The sequence below is a fragment of the Cinclus cinclus genome, chromosome 2 (assembly GCF_963662255.1).
Source record: "Cinclus cinclus chromosome 2, bCinCin1.1, whole genome shotgun sequence".
In the NCBI taxonomy this organism is placed as follows: domain Eukaryota; kingdom Metazoa; phylum Chordata; class Aves; order Passeriformes; family Cinclidae; genus Cinclus; species Cinclus cinclus.
In genome coordinates, this window is record NC_085047.1 from 42,932,153 (window position 1) to 42,951,458 (window position 19,306).

General features: G+C 37.0%; 2 protein-coding genes across 2 annotated transcripts; both read right to left on the reverse strand.

Moving 5' to 3' along the window:
• Positions 1–565: 565 nt before the first annotated feature.
• On the reverse strand, positions 566–7,953 carry LOC134057559 (matrix metalloproteinase-27-like). Its single transcript, XM_062514532.1, has 10 exons — positions 7,804–7,953; positions 7,205–7,443; positions 6,420–6,568; positions 6,197–6,325; positions 4,254–4,415; positions 3,888–4,011; positions 2,893–3,023; positions 2,527–2,686; positions 865–968; positions 566–666 (listed from the first exon to the last, which is right to left on the reverse strand). Exons 1-10 carry the CDS (start codon positions 7,951–7,953, stop codon positions 566–568), a joined length of 1,449 nt encoding a protein of 482 aa, XP_062370516.1.
• Positions 7,954–12,841: 4,888 nt separating this feature from the next.
• LOC134057567 (interstitial collagenase-like) lies at positions 12,842–19,306 on the reverse strand. Its single transcript, XM_062514545.1, has 10 exons — positions 19,196–19,306; positions 18,077–18,321; positions 17,636–17,784; positions 17,421–17,546; positions 16,494–16,655; positions 16,018–16,135; positions 15,316–15,449; positions 14,142–14,301; positions 13,153–13,253; positions 12,842–12,942 (listed from the first exon to the last, which is right to left on the reverse strand). Exons 1-10 carry the CDS (start codon positions 19,304–19,306, stop codon positions 12,842–12,844), a joined length of 1,407 nt encoding a protein of 468 aa, XP_062370529.1.

Consider the following 19,306-nt stretch of genomic DNA (forward strand, 5'->3'; position numbering starts at 1 on the left):
AAGTGCTGTTATGATGCAAAGGGGACAAAGCTGTGACAGCCAAAGAAGAGCAGGACTAGATGCAGGAAAATGCATCTTCTGTAGAATGCAGAAAAGCAAGTGACTAATGGAAGCCTGTATCTTGCAGATGGAAAGAAAAGAAGCTTTCTCTCTGGAGGGAAAAGAGGTAAAGTACAAACATTGTATGCTGGAGGGATATTAGCATATTAACCTGCAGCCTTTCACACCTCAGAAATGCAGAATGCCTTCTACAGATGAAGCAGAAAACAAGTGCCATCAACCTAAAAGTGTTTATCGCATGATATTAAAAAAAATCCCCAAACCATCTGGAGAATAAAGTAATAAATTATTTTGTACAATTTCCACTATGGGAAAAATGCAATTTTGTTCTAGTCTTTGAAATTAAAATTTGAGTTGACATGTTAATTTATTAAAATACATGAAAAGCATTTATGAAAACTAGTCCTGTTGCCTATTCTGTAGAGCAGTGTATATACTAACAGTTTCTGAGATCTCTGGAATAGTACTTATTGTCTTTTGCTGAATATAAGAAAGTTTAATGATACTAGCAGTTAAACCAGCTGCTACTCTTCATTTCTCTGATAACTTTTTTAGCAATAGGGTCAAACTCCCACTGTTTTGATCCATGAAAGAAGTAGAATAATCCTGGAAATGAAAAAACAAAGCATTATGTTATGGTTACAAGAAATATCTTCATTTTGACAAATCATCTTTGTACACACAGGAGAGCATCTCTTCATTTATGTCTTTTGCAGGATGGAGCAGTAATGTCATTCATCATAATTTCAGAACTTAAGATCTTTAGAAGTAAACTTTTTTTACTTAAAAGCTCATTTCATTTACCTTTCCATTGAAAAACATCATCGACCCTTTGACTAATTCCTGGAAATTCATTGACTGTCGGTCTAGGATAACCCTTCTCCATGGACTGGCTGTTTTCATCAAACCTAAATCATATGAAGGGAGACATGCAATTTTCCAGAGTTTAGACTTCAATTCTGCACAGAGTTAAGCAGCTTTTAAAAGATGTCCACCTTCTGCAATTTAGTTGGTTTCACTGGGTTTGCAAGATAAAGTTGTGTTATTTACTTCCACAAATGGCTGCAGGATGCTGGCCATTGTGTTTTCCATGAGGTTGTTTCTTGTATGCTGATAAAGTCAGATACAGCTCCAAAGAAGCATCTTAAGTGAGAAAAACTGAAGGAAGACCCACATTTCTCCATGGAATGGAGAATGGACTGCAGGAATGGGTTTTACCCACCTCTCATGATAACAGGGTGACAGACAGTGCATGGCAACTGGATAGATTCATTCCTGCTATAGCACATATTTATAGCATTAATTTTGACGCCTCCTTTCAGACTTTGATGAAATATTGTACATAGTCCTCTACTAGCTGACAGATTTAGATGGAGGCAAGGAAGCTGGCTTAATTCTAACACAATCAAGTTCTTCCTAACTGATCTAGGACAATTTTTTATGAGATCAGGCTAGATTAAGGGAGTTGAAAGTAGAACCTAAAATGCTCTTCCAGATTTGAGGAACCCTTCAGGAAAAAAAATAAAACACAAACCCAAGAAAACAAAGCCTTTGTTTTACTTCTCCTTGGATACAAGAAATATTTTCCACAGGCACATGAGGCTGAGAGAATGAGTTATACTAGGTAAGAAATATGTTGTTGTAGTTTACTTGCATGCTATTGTCTTGTGACCAAAGCAGCAAAAAAACAAGGCAAGATACTGTAAGTACTCTATCCAAATTAATCAAAACTAAAAAACAGGAAACCACAGGAATCTCAAAATCCAGCTGACACTGTATGCATCACTGAGGTACACCACAATTAGTCACAATAAAATCTGTGTGACCCACACTTGCCTGGGTTGCCTGAGGAAGACCTTTGCGTCACAGCCCTTGCACACAGAAAGAATCTTTCAGCTTCCCAAAATGGACTTCTTTCTTCCACCTGCCTGCTCTTTGACTATCGGGACTCATTCATGCCAGTTTGGGAATAGGATTTAGAAGGAACTTGTTGAAAATCTAGCTCTAAACAGTCAAAGGCAGGAAAGGATCTCTCACTTTCCTCTTTCTGAAAGGGATAAAATAATCCAGGACTTTTCAGAAACCAGAGAAATCCTGCATAAGCCATCACAGCCAGCCTTCTGCTGAAGTAGGTTAGCTTTGATCTTTAATTGTTAGAGACACTTTTATATTTGTGAAAGTTCTCTAGATACTGGGGTTGTTTTTTTCAGCTTCCAGGCATAATGTATCAAAACATATCCATCTTTTGAATGCCTGCTTCAGGACACTCTTAAGCTCTCAAAAGACAAAGCTATACTCTTCGCCCCATGCAGGAGTCAAAGAAACACTTCTGTGAAAAGTAGGATTACTAGGATTACCTAGTTACACACAGTTACCTAAAAGATCTACTTTTATCATATAAACTTTAATTTTTATGCAGATTATATCAGAGTCATTCATAGGAAAACATTTGTTGATTCTTCTTACCTCCAGTGCTTGTCACCTATGAAAAAGTCTGTCTTCCCCGTATTTTTATTACAAACAGCTGCATCAACTTTCTTGACACCTTTAGGGAAGCCCAGTGTGTCAATATTCTTTGGATAACCAAACAACACTTGATATCCGCTGATAACCCAGAACTTGTTGCCTGTTAAGAGAAATTAAAATATTTAGTTTCACCACTCATTTTCAGACAGTAAATGATAAAATGCACTCCTTTATTTTAGGTGGTAGGAAAACTAGATGAAATATTATGAATTTTTTTATTTATTTGAAAAGTTAATTTTATGCACACATTCATTCTTCCCACACAATTAAATTAAGAAAAAAATTAAAGAAAATCTCATACTTCACCTTTGAAAAGTAGGATTTGATCTTTTGTGTTCTCATATGCAGCTTCAATACCAGGAGTCAGATTTGGCCAGAAGGCAGAAATTAATTCATGTTCAGGTTCTGAGTTATCAGGATATACCCGCCATAGGTGCCTGATTTAAAAATGAAACAGGTTTTGTAGTACATAACAAACCACAGAAACATCTATATGTGTAAAAGAATGTGAGCAACATTGTGGCTTACAAATTCTTTGTGGTCAGTGGAGCTATTTGGCTTGATGTATCAGAAAGGAAAAAACTCCCTGTGCTGGAAAGTGCTTGGTTTTTTTTATTCCATCTTCATTCTGGCATTTCATTGATACTGACTGATAAATGGAATCAGTTATAAGCAGCTGAATATTTTCAGTTATTCCTGTACTGTACAGTACGAGAATTATAGGAGCCCAGGTAAGACTTAGGGTAAACTTTTCAGCAGATGAATTCCCTGGATGATTTTGGGCTTGCAGAGGTGATTGGAGGAGAGATGGGCTCAACTGTATTGTCAGACATACTTATTTCTTAGTTAGTTAGTTTCTTAAATTAGTAAAATTAACTAAACAATTAAATATTCAAGTCCAGGTTGGATGGGGCTCTGAGCAACCTGGTCTAGTGGGAGGTGTCCCTGCTTGGAACTAGATGATCTTTGAGGTACCTTCCAAACCAAGCCTTTATAAGATTTTCAGGAAATATTTGCATCATTAAGTCAAGCCACTACTCAGTGTAACCATCTATACACTTGGGAATAAGATCTCATTGGCATTGAGGTGTTTTCTGAAAAAAAATGAAACATGTTTTTTTCAGGTGATCCTCTGAAAATATTAATATAACTAATGCCTGCTAAAACCTTTATTTCCATTAATTGAAATCCATTTGTCTCACTGTAAATCCTGTAAACATGTGAACCACAAAAGTATTCAGTCTTTGTATAAATGAAGAAAAAATCAACCCCATGCAGACAAATGCCATATCACTATTTACCTGCCCTTTAGAAAAATGACTTCTTGTCGGAGTGTAGTTATAGCATCAAAAGACATCTGGGAGCCACAGATTTTAGGTGAGGTAGGGGTAGTTGGTCTTTTATCTGGGGCATTTGGTGGGGATCCTGAGGGAGACATTTTGGAAAGAATACACCGAGTTGTAGAAATTTAAGAAATTTCTTAATTTCAATTTCTAAATTTCAATTTAGAAATTTAATTAATAACCTTAGAAATAAGGTTTCTACACTTTTTAAAAAAATATTATGCCAATATGGTTAAGTTTATGGTGAAACTTTGTGAAAGAGATTACAAAGAGATTATTTCTCCCCTGCTTACCTTTTTTATTAAAGCCATGGATTTTACTCACCGTAAATGGACTGAATACCACTTATATCATCTGGAGAAAGGGGAAATTCACTGGGGCTGATGTAGGCATAATTGGGGAACATGAGAGCCCTCCGATCATTAGAATGGGAGAGACCCAGGGCATGGCCAAACTCATGAGCAGCAACAAGGAACAAGTTGAACCCTTAAGAAATGGGTAGAGAGAAGAGATCAGTCAAGTTTTACTCAGTAAATGACTGATACAATCACAACAGGTCTTTGCTCATTGCCAGTTTTCATACAATATATTGATGTTCACTAGGGAATGCATCTATGTGAACATATTTTTGTATAGAACAAGATTGTGGTCTTCCCCACTAGAAGGTAGAGACTTTTGACCCTCTTGCTTTCTGTTAGGTACTGAAATTGTGTGTGTGTGTCATGAGTAGATATCTGGGGGTGAGTGTGGGTGCAGCTCTTTGGAATGCCCTGGCAGGGTTTTCTGGCTCAGGTAGAACAGATTGGATAGTGAGTCAGATCAAACTAACAGCTCTCCAGGGCAAGGCAGGAGGGGACACTCTGTGCTCACTGCAGATATCAAAGTGTCACTTTGTGTGTCACTCTCCCTCCTACAAACATGAGAAAGAAAGGTGAGATCATGAGAAGACAAGGAAAAATTAAATGTTAGCAGAATGCTTTACCTTTCTACCATTGGGACTTTAAAACATATGGTTTCTTTAAAGATTTGTAAAACAAAAATACTTTAAAAAAATATTATGCTTCTGCATGCTTATTCCCAGTGAAATACGTTAACACAACAAATAAATAAAAGTGGAATTTCCTTCAACATGCATCCCTCCAAGCAATATGCCTTTCTGAATTAGGGAGGAACGATCATTTGCCCTGCAAACCAAGATCCAGAAATGCCAGCAGATTTAATGAAGATCACAAGTCTGCGGCAGAGGAGAGGACTGGTCATCGATTGCCCAAGAAAGTCTGGCTGAAGCCAAGACATTCATTTCTCAAAAACCCAAACAAAATAAAGCCTCATTTTTTCCACACATATTTCCAGTCAGTCCTCCCCTCTCACAAGTCTTCCAAGTGCTCCAAGTTCTGCAATGTGTGGCTTCTGGAGCTGTGCTGCTAAAGAACAGCAGAAAAAACTGGGGGTGACCCATTCAGTCCCAGCATGGGGAAAACATTACATTTAATTGCATGTCATATCCTGCCCTCATCCGTCTCTTTTTTTCCATCACAATAAACCCACACTCTCCTCCTTGTGCAGTGGTTTTACAGCACCTTTCTGTTCTTTAGCTCCTTGCTATTCCTGACCTCAGTTTTCTTGTTGCAGCTTTCCGTCTCAGAAAGTGGGCAAGGAAGGGATCTGAAGGAGCAGAGGACAATGTTCCTGCATACTGACAGAGCTGTCCCAGGCAGCTCATGCTCTATGGCCAGCCAGAGGTGGAGCAGAGCTGATGTGTCCCAGGCACTCAGTGCTCCCCTCTCTGCTGCCTATTGTTGGTCCTACCCTGGAGTTTTTAGTGAAGACTCTTCATTATCACTGGTGGCTGTATTGATTTTTAGGTGGTGGGGATGTCCTCTGAGGGCTGCTGCAAAGCACATGGTAGTGACAGGTCTGGTGTGCACCAGTGGGGGAAAAGAGAAAGCTTTTATCAAGGGTTGTGAAACTCTGGGCCACCAGCATCCCCCAGGTAAGAGTGGCCTTGTCTCTGGCATTCCTAGTTGGAGTTGTCCTAATTGGATTGTCCTGTTAGTATTTTTATCAGGTCTAAATAAGAACTAGTGTAGATCAAGGTGAGTTTATGTCTATGTCATTTTAAGTGTCCCCATTGGAGTACAGCCTGTAATATCCTCAAACTGCTCTTATGGTGCAGTGTTTAATCTCAGTCTCTTCAGTCACTTAAATAAAATCAGAATGGAATTTATTCTTCTGCATAACGTTTTAGAAACCTTTTTTGAACCTACCAGCTGAGCCTGTGGTCCAGTCTTCATCCTCATCGAAGTGCACATCACCGCCTAAACCATTGCCAGGTGGAAAGGCATGAGCAAGGACTCCAAGGGGGCCATCAAAATAGCGAGGGCAATGTCCATGAACTAAGTAATATGAAGTTGACAACACTAAGCTTAGGTTATGACTACTGAAAAATCTTTTAATTAGTTTTATCATTGCATGCAGTTTTCATATTACCTTTGGTCCCAAAAGCAATCATTATATCTGCAATTCCCTTATGAATGCGAGTGAAAACCAGGGGGCTGACAGTACTCCACACTTCAAAAGCCTTCTCAATTGCTTTATCCACATCCTTCTTGCTCACGTCTGGTGTGTAGTTCACAATTCTACAGTTATGAGAACTCAAGTATAATATTTTGTATTTGTAGGGAAAAAAAAATCTCTAATATGTTTAAGGAAATGAATGATTAAGAAAATATAAGAAACAATGTAACCTGTAAACAAAAAGTTACCAAGATTCACCTTGGGCTGAGTGAGTTTGGTATGTGAAAACTGAGTGTGTTTGGGTATGGGATAACAGTCCAATATGTGTTTTTCATAAAAACAGTTGTGTACACATTAACAGGTTTTTTTTTAAATGGGCCTTAGCCAGGAGATTGTCACTTGAGCATGAGGAAAGTTACCTCCTCAGGTTTGCATGTGACTACTACACAGCTGTCTCAGCAAATTTTAAAGATAATGAGGCTTGTATAGGGTGCAATTGATGTTTCTGTTTGGCTTACAGAATATTTGTCAGATGTGATACATGACAGGCAAAATACCATGGCTGAGCCAGTAAATGTAAAATACCCAGCTTGATTTTCAGAAATTCAGGAGCATGTATAGCCAACAGCTGTGGAGGGAGAAGCATTTTTGTATTTCCATCAGGAAACAATTGCTATAGAAGTTATATTTAAATATAACAAATTTGGACACCCACAAACATAAAATTTAAACTTAAAAAGTAATTACTGAAATACTACCTGTACGTCAGTTTGTTTTTTCTCCATCCAGGCAGAGTGAAGCCATAGAGACCCACATCAGGAACTCCACACCTTGGTTTCTTCATAATTTCCAATGTCTCATTATCCAATTTTCCAGTCACTTTCAAACCAAAAAATTGTTGCATTTTCTGAAGTTTTTCAGCTGCAGATTCAGCATTGATTTTCCATCCAAGTTGATTTGGATCTGGCTCAACAGCATAGAATTTATTCAAATAGTTCTGTGAAAAAAGAAGTGACATGTCTCACATTTTGATCTGTTTCTTGAACAAATAAATACCTTAGGGCTGATGTTGTTTGCGTAGGCTGCTGGCAAAACCTTCTGCCTGTGATTTTGGAGCAAAACAGATGTTTTCCTGAGGATCATAGCTAAACAGAAACAGACAACATTGTGCTGACTCTTATTTACTTAACATTTCCAGTTTGTACAGATTTATCCTACTTTAGTAAAGTTCAGGCAGCAGAGTTCTATGCAGCAGCTTTGTCTCAGAAAGGCAGCAAGCTGCTGCGCAGCTGGAACACACAGAATAGGTCTAAAAATATAGGGCTCAGTAGATCCCTGGTATGGAGAATGCAGTTACCTGTACAAGCTTTGCATCTTCATTGTCTTTCTCTGGGTGGATGAGAAGAGCATTAGAAACAGCTGTGCACATTACAAGCCAGAGTGAAAGAGCCTTCATTTTTACTCTCATGCCTGTCCTGGTAGGAGAGCTATCTGCCTTCTGCTCCATGTGCCTGCTTTCTCATGTCCCAGTTCATATGGCTATGGGGTGCTTTGGGGGCTGAGCTGTGGACTGACTCAGAGCTCATCGTACTCTGATTCCCACCACACAAGTTATAACACTGTGCAGACTGACACAATAAAACTTAATTGAACCCATCAGATTTCACAGTCATCTGAAGTCAGTTGGGATGTGAATGTGTCTAAGCCTCTTGGCTAGCCTTTCAAAACTGGCACTCAGTTTTGGTTATTTTACACTGGCTTTGACAAACCTGAGTATTTTCATGCCAGATTAAGTGGTGGACAAATGCAAAACCTTGTAAGTCGTCTCACCCACCAAATGTAGGCGTACTCTATATTCTCAGCCTAGAAAATAGGAAATGTGCGTGAGGTATGAATCTCTTTTCAAATTGATTCATAAACTGAGATAGAATGTTTTGGAAAATTCATGAAAATGCCATTTCCCTACCTGCCTCTTTCTGGCAACTTTTTGAAACAGTGCATTTTAAAAAATTATTCTGCTGGAATCCAAGGTATACATAAATGAGATTGATTTTACCTTATAAAATGAGCCTAAAGAATGTGAATAATCTTATATCCCTGTCTGCATGCATCTATCTATCTATCTATCTATCTATCTATCTATCTATCTATCTATCATCTATCTACCTATCTATCTATCTAATCTTTCTACCTGCCATTTCATTACTAAAGGGTTTCTTCAGTTTAACCACTTTAGCCACAGGGCATATGATTATTTCCTGTCTTAAGTAATTCAGAATGACGGAAGTTTCAAGAGTCACACAGGCTGTGACAAATTATGGGATTTCACCCTGTTCCAGCCAAGCACCTTCCTCTTCCACTGGCAGCAATGGTAGATGAAGGTGTTCAACACCTCAGAGGAGCTCTCACAGCATGTACTCAACTTTTACGAAACTGTTGAAAGAAATGCCTTCCTGTTGGACTGTGGCTTTTCCAGGAAATCCATGCTTCTGTTTTTTGGCTTTTTTTTCCTGTCCCTTCCAGCCAACTTTCTCCATCTGGAGGCATTAATGATGAATTTTGTCATCCCAATAGCCTTGTTGTTAAACTTTTTGTTAAAGGCATTTCTCAGCTACTTAAAAAAACAAACAAACAAAAAACCCCAAGCCTTTCTCTTGATTATTATCATTGCATTCTATGGGTCCCATGTTGTTCTGCATGTATTTGACCATATTAATTAGATTTTTGTTGATATAATGCATGTTTAGACAGCTACTTAGTAGATGCCCATGCTATAAAAAATTAGGAATGTTGGGTTCCCTGCTGGTATAGAGTTAAGATCATGACCATATTGCAGCACTATTTCTGGTCCCTGGGATGCTCCATGTAAGATCACCAGTACTACTGATGGGATGAGGATAGACAGTGAACTTTCTGGGTTAAAACTGGGGTCACATGGCTGCTGTCTTCTAAGAGGAGAAAGGAAGTCACGAGGTAATTCAACATCCACCAACTCTAATGAATGTCAAAGATAAGCATTAGGAAACCATAACCAGAAGCTGCTTTTACAGCTTCTTCTTTTCCCAGACCCCAAAGCCAGCAATAGACATGTTTGTGAAACATCATTTGTGAACCTTTTCCGGTGTGTCTCTCTTGGGCAGTGGGGACTGGCTGCTGTGTTATGTAGATGGCCATGTTGCAAAACCCTGGGGGTGTTTTCTGTGATGTAGATCTCCATCTTTTGTCACTCAAATGTCTTCTGAGCAAACACTAATATTAGCTGAAACTAAAAATATAGTCTAAATTACAGGTTTGAACTTCTCTAGATAGAATGAAAATATTGATCCTATTTTAAGATAGTTGGTTGAATTACTCTCCAGAGATATGTATTTCTCTGTTTTCTGTAAAAAAAAAGCCTAATTAATAAATACATAAAGTTAAATGCAGCTGATATTAACCTAGCTGCTGTTATTGTCTCTATCCTTCACTGCTACATGGCAGACAGCTGTGGGGATCTGATATCCAGCTGCAGTGGGAAGCAAGAAAACTAATTCTCCTAGTTCATATTAAATCTGCCCATAGATTTTGATTTTTCTATAAAATTAAATTAATATCAGCCAAAACATGTTTTCCAAAAATGTATTCTAGTACCATGGGAAAATATTGGTCCAAAAAGCCCCGAACAGTGTTTGTCTTTTGTGACTTATGCATGAATATAATCAGACTGTAGCATCATGGTCATTCCTTCTAGCATTGAAATCTTTGAGACAAAAAAAATATGTCTATTTAAAAACATAGGACAGATCTCTAAAGAGAAAGCCACACTGGAGGCTGTGGTCCAGAACCTAGAGGGGACCTGTGGCTTCTAGACTGATAGCTGGAAGCCAGCTGGGAACTTTTAGGCACTTAATGGCACTAGAGAACTCTTCAGGCAGAAGCATTGCACTACTATTCTTCAGGCTCAGTCTTTCCACAGACCCAATAAAATTCAATTGTTACTCAGCTTGAGTGAAAAACATGAGACAAAGGCAAAGACTCCACGTGTTTGACTCTTGATGGACTTACAGAACACTGCAGCGTGTGAGGGCAGGACTCAGCCATGCCAGCACAGGTCCCTAGAGGCAGTGTAGTCTCTGTGGGCCTTTGGGAAGTGATGGGCTCCCAGGAGTCCTGTTTCATACCTGCATGGGCTGCTAGGAGACTTTACAGAACCACAAATGCACTAAACACATTTAGGGAATTGGATTTCTGGCTGGGCACTAATGATTGGGCTACAATTACACACTACACCTGTAGCAAGTTGCTGGGGAGAGGTACAGTACTTTAACATAGTACAGTAATTAGAGGTAAACTTATTAAAAAGGAAAAAGAAAGTGACAGGTGATTTTATGGACACAACACCCTAAAAATCCTAATTACTGAAAGCCTGCTTTGTGCCTGAAGGAAGATAAGGGCTGCCAGCCCCAGATGTGCCCTCCTCCTCATGGTGTGGCTGGGATGGAGCAATCGCTGCGCTCCTGCAGGCAGAGTAAATGTTCTCTCACATAAGCATGGGGCAGATTTCTCACAAAGGAATCACTTCATTTTGAGCTCTCCTCTTCCTGCTCATGGGAAACTCACAAAGTGAATTTTAAAATTGCGTCTGGCAACTAAAAAACTGGATGTAAAACAGGATGTGAAAAGGCATAGACTAAAAATACTGCGTTAGAAACTTGATCCTATTTTTAACTTCTTCATCTTCCATGATCTGTAAATTACCCCTTATCTCCCTTTCCTCTAAAACATAACCACCTCCTTGCTCCTCATCTCCCATTTAACATTTTCACTGCCCTGTGAGTACTCACCACTATTTGCTTCCAGAGAATGACTAGCATTTTTCTCTAAATCTGAGAAGCTCTTTTGACATCAGCTTGAGATCCTGTGCTTTTGCTTCATATGTGCAGGGAACATATGCTCCCAGTTTTTATTTTGTAATATAAATTGTTCTAGTAAGAAATATTCTCTTTGCTTGTAAATATTATGTAATATTTGCAGAACATTGCTGCTAAAAAAGCAGAGCACAACACATTCAATTCAGACTTATATACTTCTAAAATAACTTTTAGTTTAATTGTCATTCAGTAGCACTGGCTAACACATGAAAATATGATTCAATAGTATTGCTACTGAGGTTTGATGTAAAAGAACTAGTACTTATAACACCTTGTGAGAACACAGTTCACATAAATTAACTTCATAATTAAAGCCTTTGATTTGCTGCAATTTATTTTAATATTTTGTAATATTTTCTTTGGTTTTAAAAAGTATATGATCAAATTAATTTTCAGTTGTACAATTTCTTATCTTTGCATAGTACTGAGACTGATCTATATGGAATTTAATAAAAATTAGAACTACCAAGACTGCTTTTTATTTAGAAAGGTAAAATTTAATGGCCTTCTAATACAGAAAGAGACATGTTTTTGTGAGACTACACATTGTTTTCCTCTGAAGCCTGTTGAATTATACAGATATAAAATATAATACATTTTGTTCTGTTCATATGGCTTCTAATACTATCAGCAGAGCTACAAAGGTTGAAGACAAAGTGAATAACTCTTCAAACACCATTTTAATTGACAGCTTTTGCAGAAAATGGGGTTAAGCTGGAAATCAAGCTGTCCTTTTCATGCATCTTTGTATCAGAAGTATTTTTGGCCAAGAATTTTTATCTTTTAAACAAACTTCTTGTTTCTCTAACCCACTGGAATTATGTGGGATTTAGTAACTACTGGAGTAGTAAGAAAGAGCCTTGATTAAAGAAGTTTGTTTATTATATGATGTGGCTATCTTTGAGAGCAAGTGACTTGTTTCTCATATCAGGGGTCCTTTCTAATCTACATTTCTGCATTTCTGGACTTGAAATCAGTTCCTAAACCCAAAAACACAAGAATATTCCTTCTCCCCCACCCTCCTGTGCTCTGCCTACAGAGCAGAAGTAAAGAGGAACAGAAAATAGATCTGTACACTGATGATAATGAGCCCCAGCTAATTAACCATCAGATTTTCACCAGGGTTTGTGAAGAGTGGGGGGTTCAGAGACGAGTGTATCCTCCTTTCTCTGTCTTTGTGAAAAAATCTGACATTTCCTGCCAGAATACATTTTTAGTGTTCAAAAGATAGACTTGGCTCTTGAGCATCAGGTCAAAAAGACACCAAGAACAAAATTATATGAGAAACATAATTTATTAGGAGACTTGACTGTAACAGGAGAAGTTGTGATAAATTATATAAATTTATTTGGCTTAAAATAAATAATTATTAAGACTATACTGCTGTAGAATTTAAACAGAAATCTGTTCAGACCTGAGAACCATGAAATGCTAAAGGATGCATCAGATAAAAACATACAGTGTGCACATGGAATAACATTGCAATTAACAATTAAACCAGCTGGTGCTCTTCATTCGTCGAACTATCCGTTTAGCACGAGGATCAAACTGGAACTGAGTTGTTCCATGGAAGAAATACACATAACCTAGAAGGAAAGTTTTATCCAATTATATTTCATAGGTGACTTTTGTCAATGTTTTGGGAAAAAAAATCCCCATTATAGACAGTCTATGTGTACTTGATATTTTACATTTCCTTTTTATTAAGGTTAATAACAGATTTTTGAAAAAAATTATTCTATCTGTAGAAGCCCAAATATTCACATAAACACAGGTTAAAGGTAAGTTTCACTCACCATCTTTCTGGAAAGCAGCATCAACTCTGCCAATGTTTCCAAAGTCGGAGACTATTTTCCTGGGATACCCATGATCCATGGACTTTTTCTTTTCATCGTATCTTAGAAGAAGAAATGTCATTACGATTTATGAGGAAGCAGACAGTATTTTGAAAGCCAAAAAGCAAATTCTTACATTCAACTCTACTCTTACTAAGAAGTCTTGTGAAGATTAACTTAAGTAGCTTTCTGATTCTTATTATTAAGCTTCTATTGGAGATTTCTCTGAGATTTGAAACATCTACCTATGGTAAAGTTTGTGACAATGTTCCTAGGGACCCAGGAAACACAGCTCAGAAATTTATTTATGTATTTCTGGACTAGCAGAGCCTTGGCCATCACTTGCATGTAAAATGAATTTCTATTTCAAGGCACTGAATATCCAGTTCAACGTAAAAACAAAACATAAAACTTCAGAGAAGACAGTAGCACAGACCTGAACCATTGTTGAATTAGTGTCAATGAGGGACTTAAACAAAATTGTTCTCTGAAATTAATCATGAGCTTCAATTAGAAGTACAAGCAACTTTAGAATTGGAAAATATTTATAATTACTTCATAGAGGAATTAAATGACAACACTTTGCATTGCTAAGTCATTTTATTTGAGAAGTGAATTAAAAGTGGACACTATCACAACATAGCACAAAAAAAAGTAGCACTGTTGTGGAGCAAAAGTGAGTAGTCTACTAGAAACAGACTCTTTTTTTATTGGGTAGCTTTTCATTCAGGTAGAAGTACTTATAATCCTCCTACAGGGATCTTGTGTTTGGAAAAAAAACAAATCCTGATTTTGTAGCAAATGCCTATTTTTTTTGAACTCCAAAGAAGCACATTTAAATTTCTGGAATATGCCTGGTTTAAACATCAATCCACTCAAACTATATAGTAATACATCAGTCTCCAGGGAAATTTAAACATGTTTTCTGGTAAATGAACATTAAATCTTACCTCCAGTATCTGTCAGCTACAAAGAAGTATGTTTTTCCTGTGGTTTCATCATTGTAAGCTGCATTAACTCTTTTAACAGACTTTGGGAACCCAAAGTGATAGATTCGTTTGGGATAGCCAGGTAGAACATCATATCCCCTGATGACCCAGTATTTATCCTCTGAAAAACATGAGCAAGTTTCATTTGGTTTTTCTATTTAGAAAAAGCATTTAGTTGTGTTTTAGATGTCAGGAAGACAATGTGTCTAGATGTCAGTATAATTCGTTCCGGTTTACTAGTTTAGAAAATGTTTCTAATTATTACACTGGGACTAAATAATGAAGACAGGGGAAATGGCTTTTCTTTTTTATGAACAAAACTTTAGAATAATGAGGTGTGTTGGATAGAACTTATCCCATATTTTAAAAAAAACAATATAAGGTATTTTTCTGGATAACAACCTGGGGAGGGCTGGAGTTTGATGAGTTGAACCATTGACCTTGGACTGGGATATTGAATTTGTTAAATTCCTGTAATATGCTATTTGATTATAGAGCCATATAATATTTTGAAAACTAGGCAATGTGCATCAAATTAAACTATTAAGGAAAGCACACGTCTAATCAAAATGCTTTGGTGATTTTAGATGCAATGAGCATAGTTATATATGGTAATAGTTCATGTAGTATAGTATGTGAATAATGAATTTATTTGAGATCTTTAAAGGATATTTGAGACCTTGAAAAAGAAGGATTGGTTGTTAGTTCCATGAGCAATTTTCCTCTCACAGTGCAGTTTTTCACCAACATATTTTTACGTTTATTTTTCAAAATATAACAAATTCTAATATACATATCAGTAACTGTAGCATTATAATGCCTGCATTTGTTAATTGAATTCAGTAAAAATCCTTCTGCACAAAGTGAATTGTTGTTACCTAAAGAAGACTAGACCTGAAGAAGGGTAGCTGTTTTCATAACTTGCTTTTTCGGTGCATTAACTATAACAGAGGGGAAATTTTTCTAGATTATGACCTCTGGAAATCCATTACATCAATATGATCCTCTGGTAATTATTTTCAGAATTGTATTATTGTTCTAATTCCTTAAAACACTTTAACTTCTTTAACTGCATCATTTGTAAGAAGGACAAAGTAGCAAGTCAGAAAAAGTGGAGACCATCTCATTCAATTACCTTTAAAAATTATAATTTCATCTGTCTCAACGTTTTCATAAGCAGCTTGAATTCCTGATGGTAACCTTGGCCAGAACAGTGAGATAAAATTGAGCTCTGTCTCTGTCCTTGCAGGATGCTTGCGCAGCATGTACCTGTTTTAAACAAAATGTAAGTCATAAAATAATTCCACTCCTTTCAAAAATTCAAAATCATTATTAGAGCCCCTGGAGTACAACAGAGGACAGATGTGAATACCCCATTCACTGACTGTAAAAGAAATCTAGAGCAAAGACACTTATAAATTTAGCACCTCAATTATGTGCTAAAAATTAAGCAAATTTAATATAAGACCTTCTACTTCCCTGCTGGGTAATAAGGCTCAGCCACCATTCTCCCTGGCAGTGCTTACAATTCCATTCATTCTCCTGCACTGAGGATGAGTGTGGGACCCATGGACACATTGCTAACAGAGTGCTCTTGCTTTGCTGTTTATTTGAATCAATTTCAGAGATAAGTGTGTCACAGTGATAGAATACTTGGAAAACAACCTACAAGCTCCTTGCCTGCTCTCGTCAAATAGGGTTGTTTGGACTAATGATCTGAGAATTATCTTCTAGGTCTTCTCTTTGTATTACATTCCAAAAACACAGTTTTCCCTCATGGATTTTTTTAAACCACTGAATATTTTGAAGAAATAATATATATGCTTATTGTTGTTACCTGCCCTTGAAGAAGAATATTTCTCCACGTAAGGTAGTGATAGAATCAAATGTCAAATTTGGGTCACAAGCTTCTGGAGTTACGGGTCCTGTTGGCTGCACAGCAGCGCTGGACTGTCCTGTAGGATGAATATTTACCATTTAGTGTGGGGAGATATAAGGAGGGTGTTCAGAAGACCTCTGAGGACACAGAAAACATGTTTTATATAGAATGAAAAATTATATAATTTTAAAGTAAGAGTCTGTTATTAAATGCAGAATTCTAATGTTGATAAAACCATTTGTGTCATCTATTCAAAATGAGATTTCTGTGGAACTGGACTTCAGCTGAAGTTAGCTTCCAGGAATTTTCTCTCTTTTGTTATCCATTTTTCAGAAACTGACAAATTTCTCATTTTGGTGGAATATTAAATATCTTAGTTTTATCATTTACCAGCCTCTCAAGTATAAATATGAAATAAATGCGTTATTTCTTACCATAGATGGCCTGAATTCCATCAATGTCATCCTGAGGAAGAAGGAATTCATTGGGATCGGTGTAGGAGTAAGTTGGATACATCAGTGCTCCAGGATCATTTGAATGAGACAGACCCAGTGAATGGCCAAGCTCATGGGCAAGAACAATGAACAAATTGTAGCCTGTAGGATGAAATCCACATTAAACAGCATAAAATCTGTTCCCATACTCAGCACAATTAACTAAATGGGAAACTAATATACACAAAAGGTACAAGAGAGACTGTCAATAATTCTATCATCATAACTACACAAAAACATTGTTACAGAAGAGCTGTATGAGTACATAAAGAGTGTCTGGCCTTAATTGTGTTCTCATTGTCATTTCTCTGGTGTCCTGTATTAAACACAAGTTGTTTCTCCTGCTATCACATAAACTGCACACATCAAGGATCATGTCCATGATGAGGAAGTGTTGGCAGTAATCCAACAGAAAAAAAGAACTTCAAAACAAACAGTGAGATTACAGTTTCGGTGATACTTGGAGCACCCTAGTTAATACTGAACTTTGAAGTGCTAGGTTTAGAAAAGGAAAGAATTTGCCTTCAGAAGTCTACTGACAGATTTCCCCGTATCCAAGTTTTAGATTTCCTCTGAACAAAAAAGTATTTTAAAGTGCTGACCTTAAAATCATTATAAACCTCTTTGACATAAATATTTATGACATTATGAATGTCACTATGATCTAAAAAATCTATTTTCTGCAAGTTCATGCCTAAAAGTGGCAGTAAAAAACAACCACAAAGAAAGGGCAAGCAATTATAAATTAAAAGCTATGTCCCTTTTGCTCACTTTCCTGCCAGTAGTCAGGCTTACGAAATAACGTATATCACATGAAGTTAGATGGTATGAGTTTAAAACTATATGGATTCAGCTACAAAAGCTTACCTCTCCCATCTTTTGTCCAAGCTTCCTCCTCATCCATATGCACATCTCCACCAAGACCTTCTCCAGGCTGGAATGCATGAGCTAGCTGCCCATTGGGACCATCAAAAGGAGAATTGTCATAGTGGTCTAAAATGAAACAGTAAAATATTAGTTAAAGTCCTAAATTGCTTCTATAGTTCAGATGGATATTTAATATCCCACATTATTGTTGTTACCTCTATAAGCAAAGGAGATCATTATATCCGCTTCTTTGCCCTCAACCTTTTGGAATGTCAATGGTGTCACACTGCTCCAGACACTGAGAGCTCTTCTGATTGCTTCATCTACATCAGCTCGTCCCATCTTTGGGGTGTAATTCAAAATCCTTCAAAGAAAACCCAACACATAATCTATTGCTTAGAAAATAGTTGAAATTTCAGCATTTTAGCTGAAATATAATTACTTGTGAAAAAGTAAAAAATCTAAGACCTATCATTCATGAATGAAAATTAATAAAGACTTTGTTTCAGATACTGACTTCTAAAATATCTGTCTTCTTCCAGAAATCACTAAATCACTCCATATGTCCACATATGGCATAATATGATTCCTTCAGACCCCCCATCCCAAAGTTGGCTTAAATTTATGCCTTTCTGAATCAAATTCAGAAAGATTACCTGTATGTCAGATTATTTCTTTTCCATTTGGGATTCCCTGGTGTGAATGCATATTGCTCTACATCAGGTACACCACATCTGGGTTTTTTCATCACCTCCAGTGTGTCAAGATCAGGTTTTCCAGTCACTTCTAGTCCAAAGAATGACTGCATTTCCTTGAGCTTTGCAGTAAGGGGATTTTCACCATTACTTCTTAAATGGGGATGGCGATCCTTTTTAAGGTCATAGAAACTCTGTAGATAACTCTGAATCAGAGTTAAAAAGAAAAAAAACAAAAGGGCATTGTGATTTATCAGTACTGTCTTTGGTCACACTTAAAATTTTCTAAGTAATCTAAAACTATTCCCATATTGACATACCTTGTATTTACCAGGACCAACAACTACCTCTTTTCTTCAGTACAGTTTTCCTATAATTTTCTGAATTTGTTTTTTGTTGTCATTGATGAAATATAGAAAGAAATGTCTTATAAAAAAAAGACAAGAAAATCTAATATCTACTATTAATAATTAACTTTACATTATTTACTGTGATCAATTACTCTAACAACAAACTTACAAGGAAGCTTAGATGTGGTCTCATCCAAGGAAATTGAGGCTGGCAGTGAGACTGCACACAGCCAGGACTCCCACTGGAGCAGGTGACTACTGCTAGAGAGTCACGCATAGTGAATCATGTCTTTTATTTTAGCTACAGAATATGATACTAGAAATTCAGGCCTTCCTACTGAATTTCAAGAATTCTGTCTGCAACAAATTATGTTGTGTCTATGTGAGTTCCCTTTTTCCAAAATGCTTCAAGCAAGTTTCCTTCCTTATATTATTAGGACCAGTCATATAAAAAGTTTCAAAGCACATTCTGAAACACAATTTGCTACTGAGTTTGATTGTTGCTGCTAGAACTCGTGTCTCATTAGTTTTGTTATTACTTTACTGACACCACCAAAAGTGAAGTGCACAATATTCAAATGAGTGCTGATAGGCTGATAGGAAAAGCTTTCTCTTAAAACCCCTGCAAACTGGTCTTTAGTTTCCACCCATATTCTCTGAATTGTGATTATAGTGATCTCTCAGAATACCTGATGTTTCCCTTAGATATGCATTAAAAAAGAAAACTTACCTCTACAAGCTGTAGGGTTTTTCCTTCATCTTCTACTTCTGGAGCCACAGGAAACGCAGAGGAGATGGCCACATATAGCAACAGGAGAATTGCAAAGGTCTTCATCCTCAT

Excerpts from the sequence above, each read along its gene's own strand:
- LOC134057567 (XM_062514545.1), bottom strand. The coding sequence starts at position 19,306 with ATGAGGATGAAGACCTTTGCAATTCTCCTGTTGCTATATGTGGCCATC. Across the intron at positions 17,785-18,076 it reads AGAAATAATCTGACATACAG|GATTTTGAATTACACCCCAA; the intron begins GTAATCTTTCTG and ends TTTTCTTTGAAG. Across the intron at positions 14,302-15,315 it reads TGAAATTATAATTTTTAAAG|AGGATAAATACTGGGTCATC; the intron begins GTAATTGAATGA and ends CATGTTTTTCAG.
- LOC134057559 (XM_062514532.1), bottom strand. The coding sequence starts at position 7,953 with ATGGAGCAGAAGGCAGATAGCTCTCCTACCAGGACAGGCATGAGAGTA. Across the intron at positions 7,444-7,803 it reads AAGATGCAAAGCTTGTACAG|AACTATTTGAATAAATTCTA; the intron begins GTAACTGCATTC and ends CTTTTTTCACAG. Across the intron at positions 4,416-6,196 it reads CTGGACCACAGGCTCAGCTG|GGTTCAACTTGTTCCTTGTT; the intron begins GTAGGTTCAAAA and ends CCATTTCTTAAG.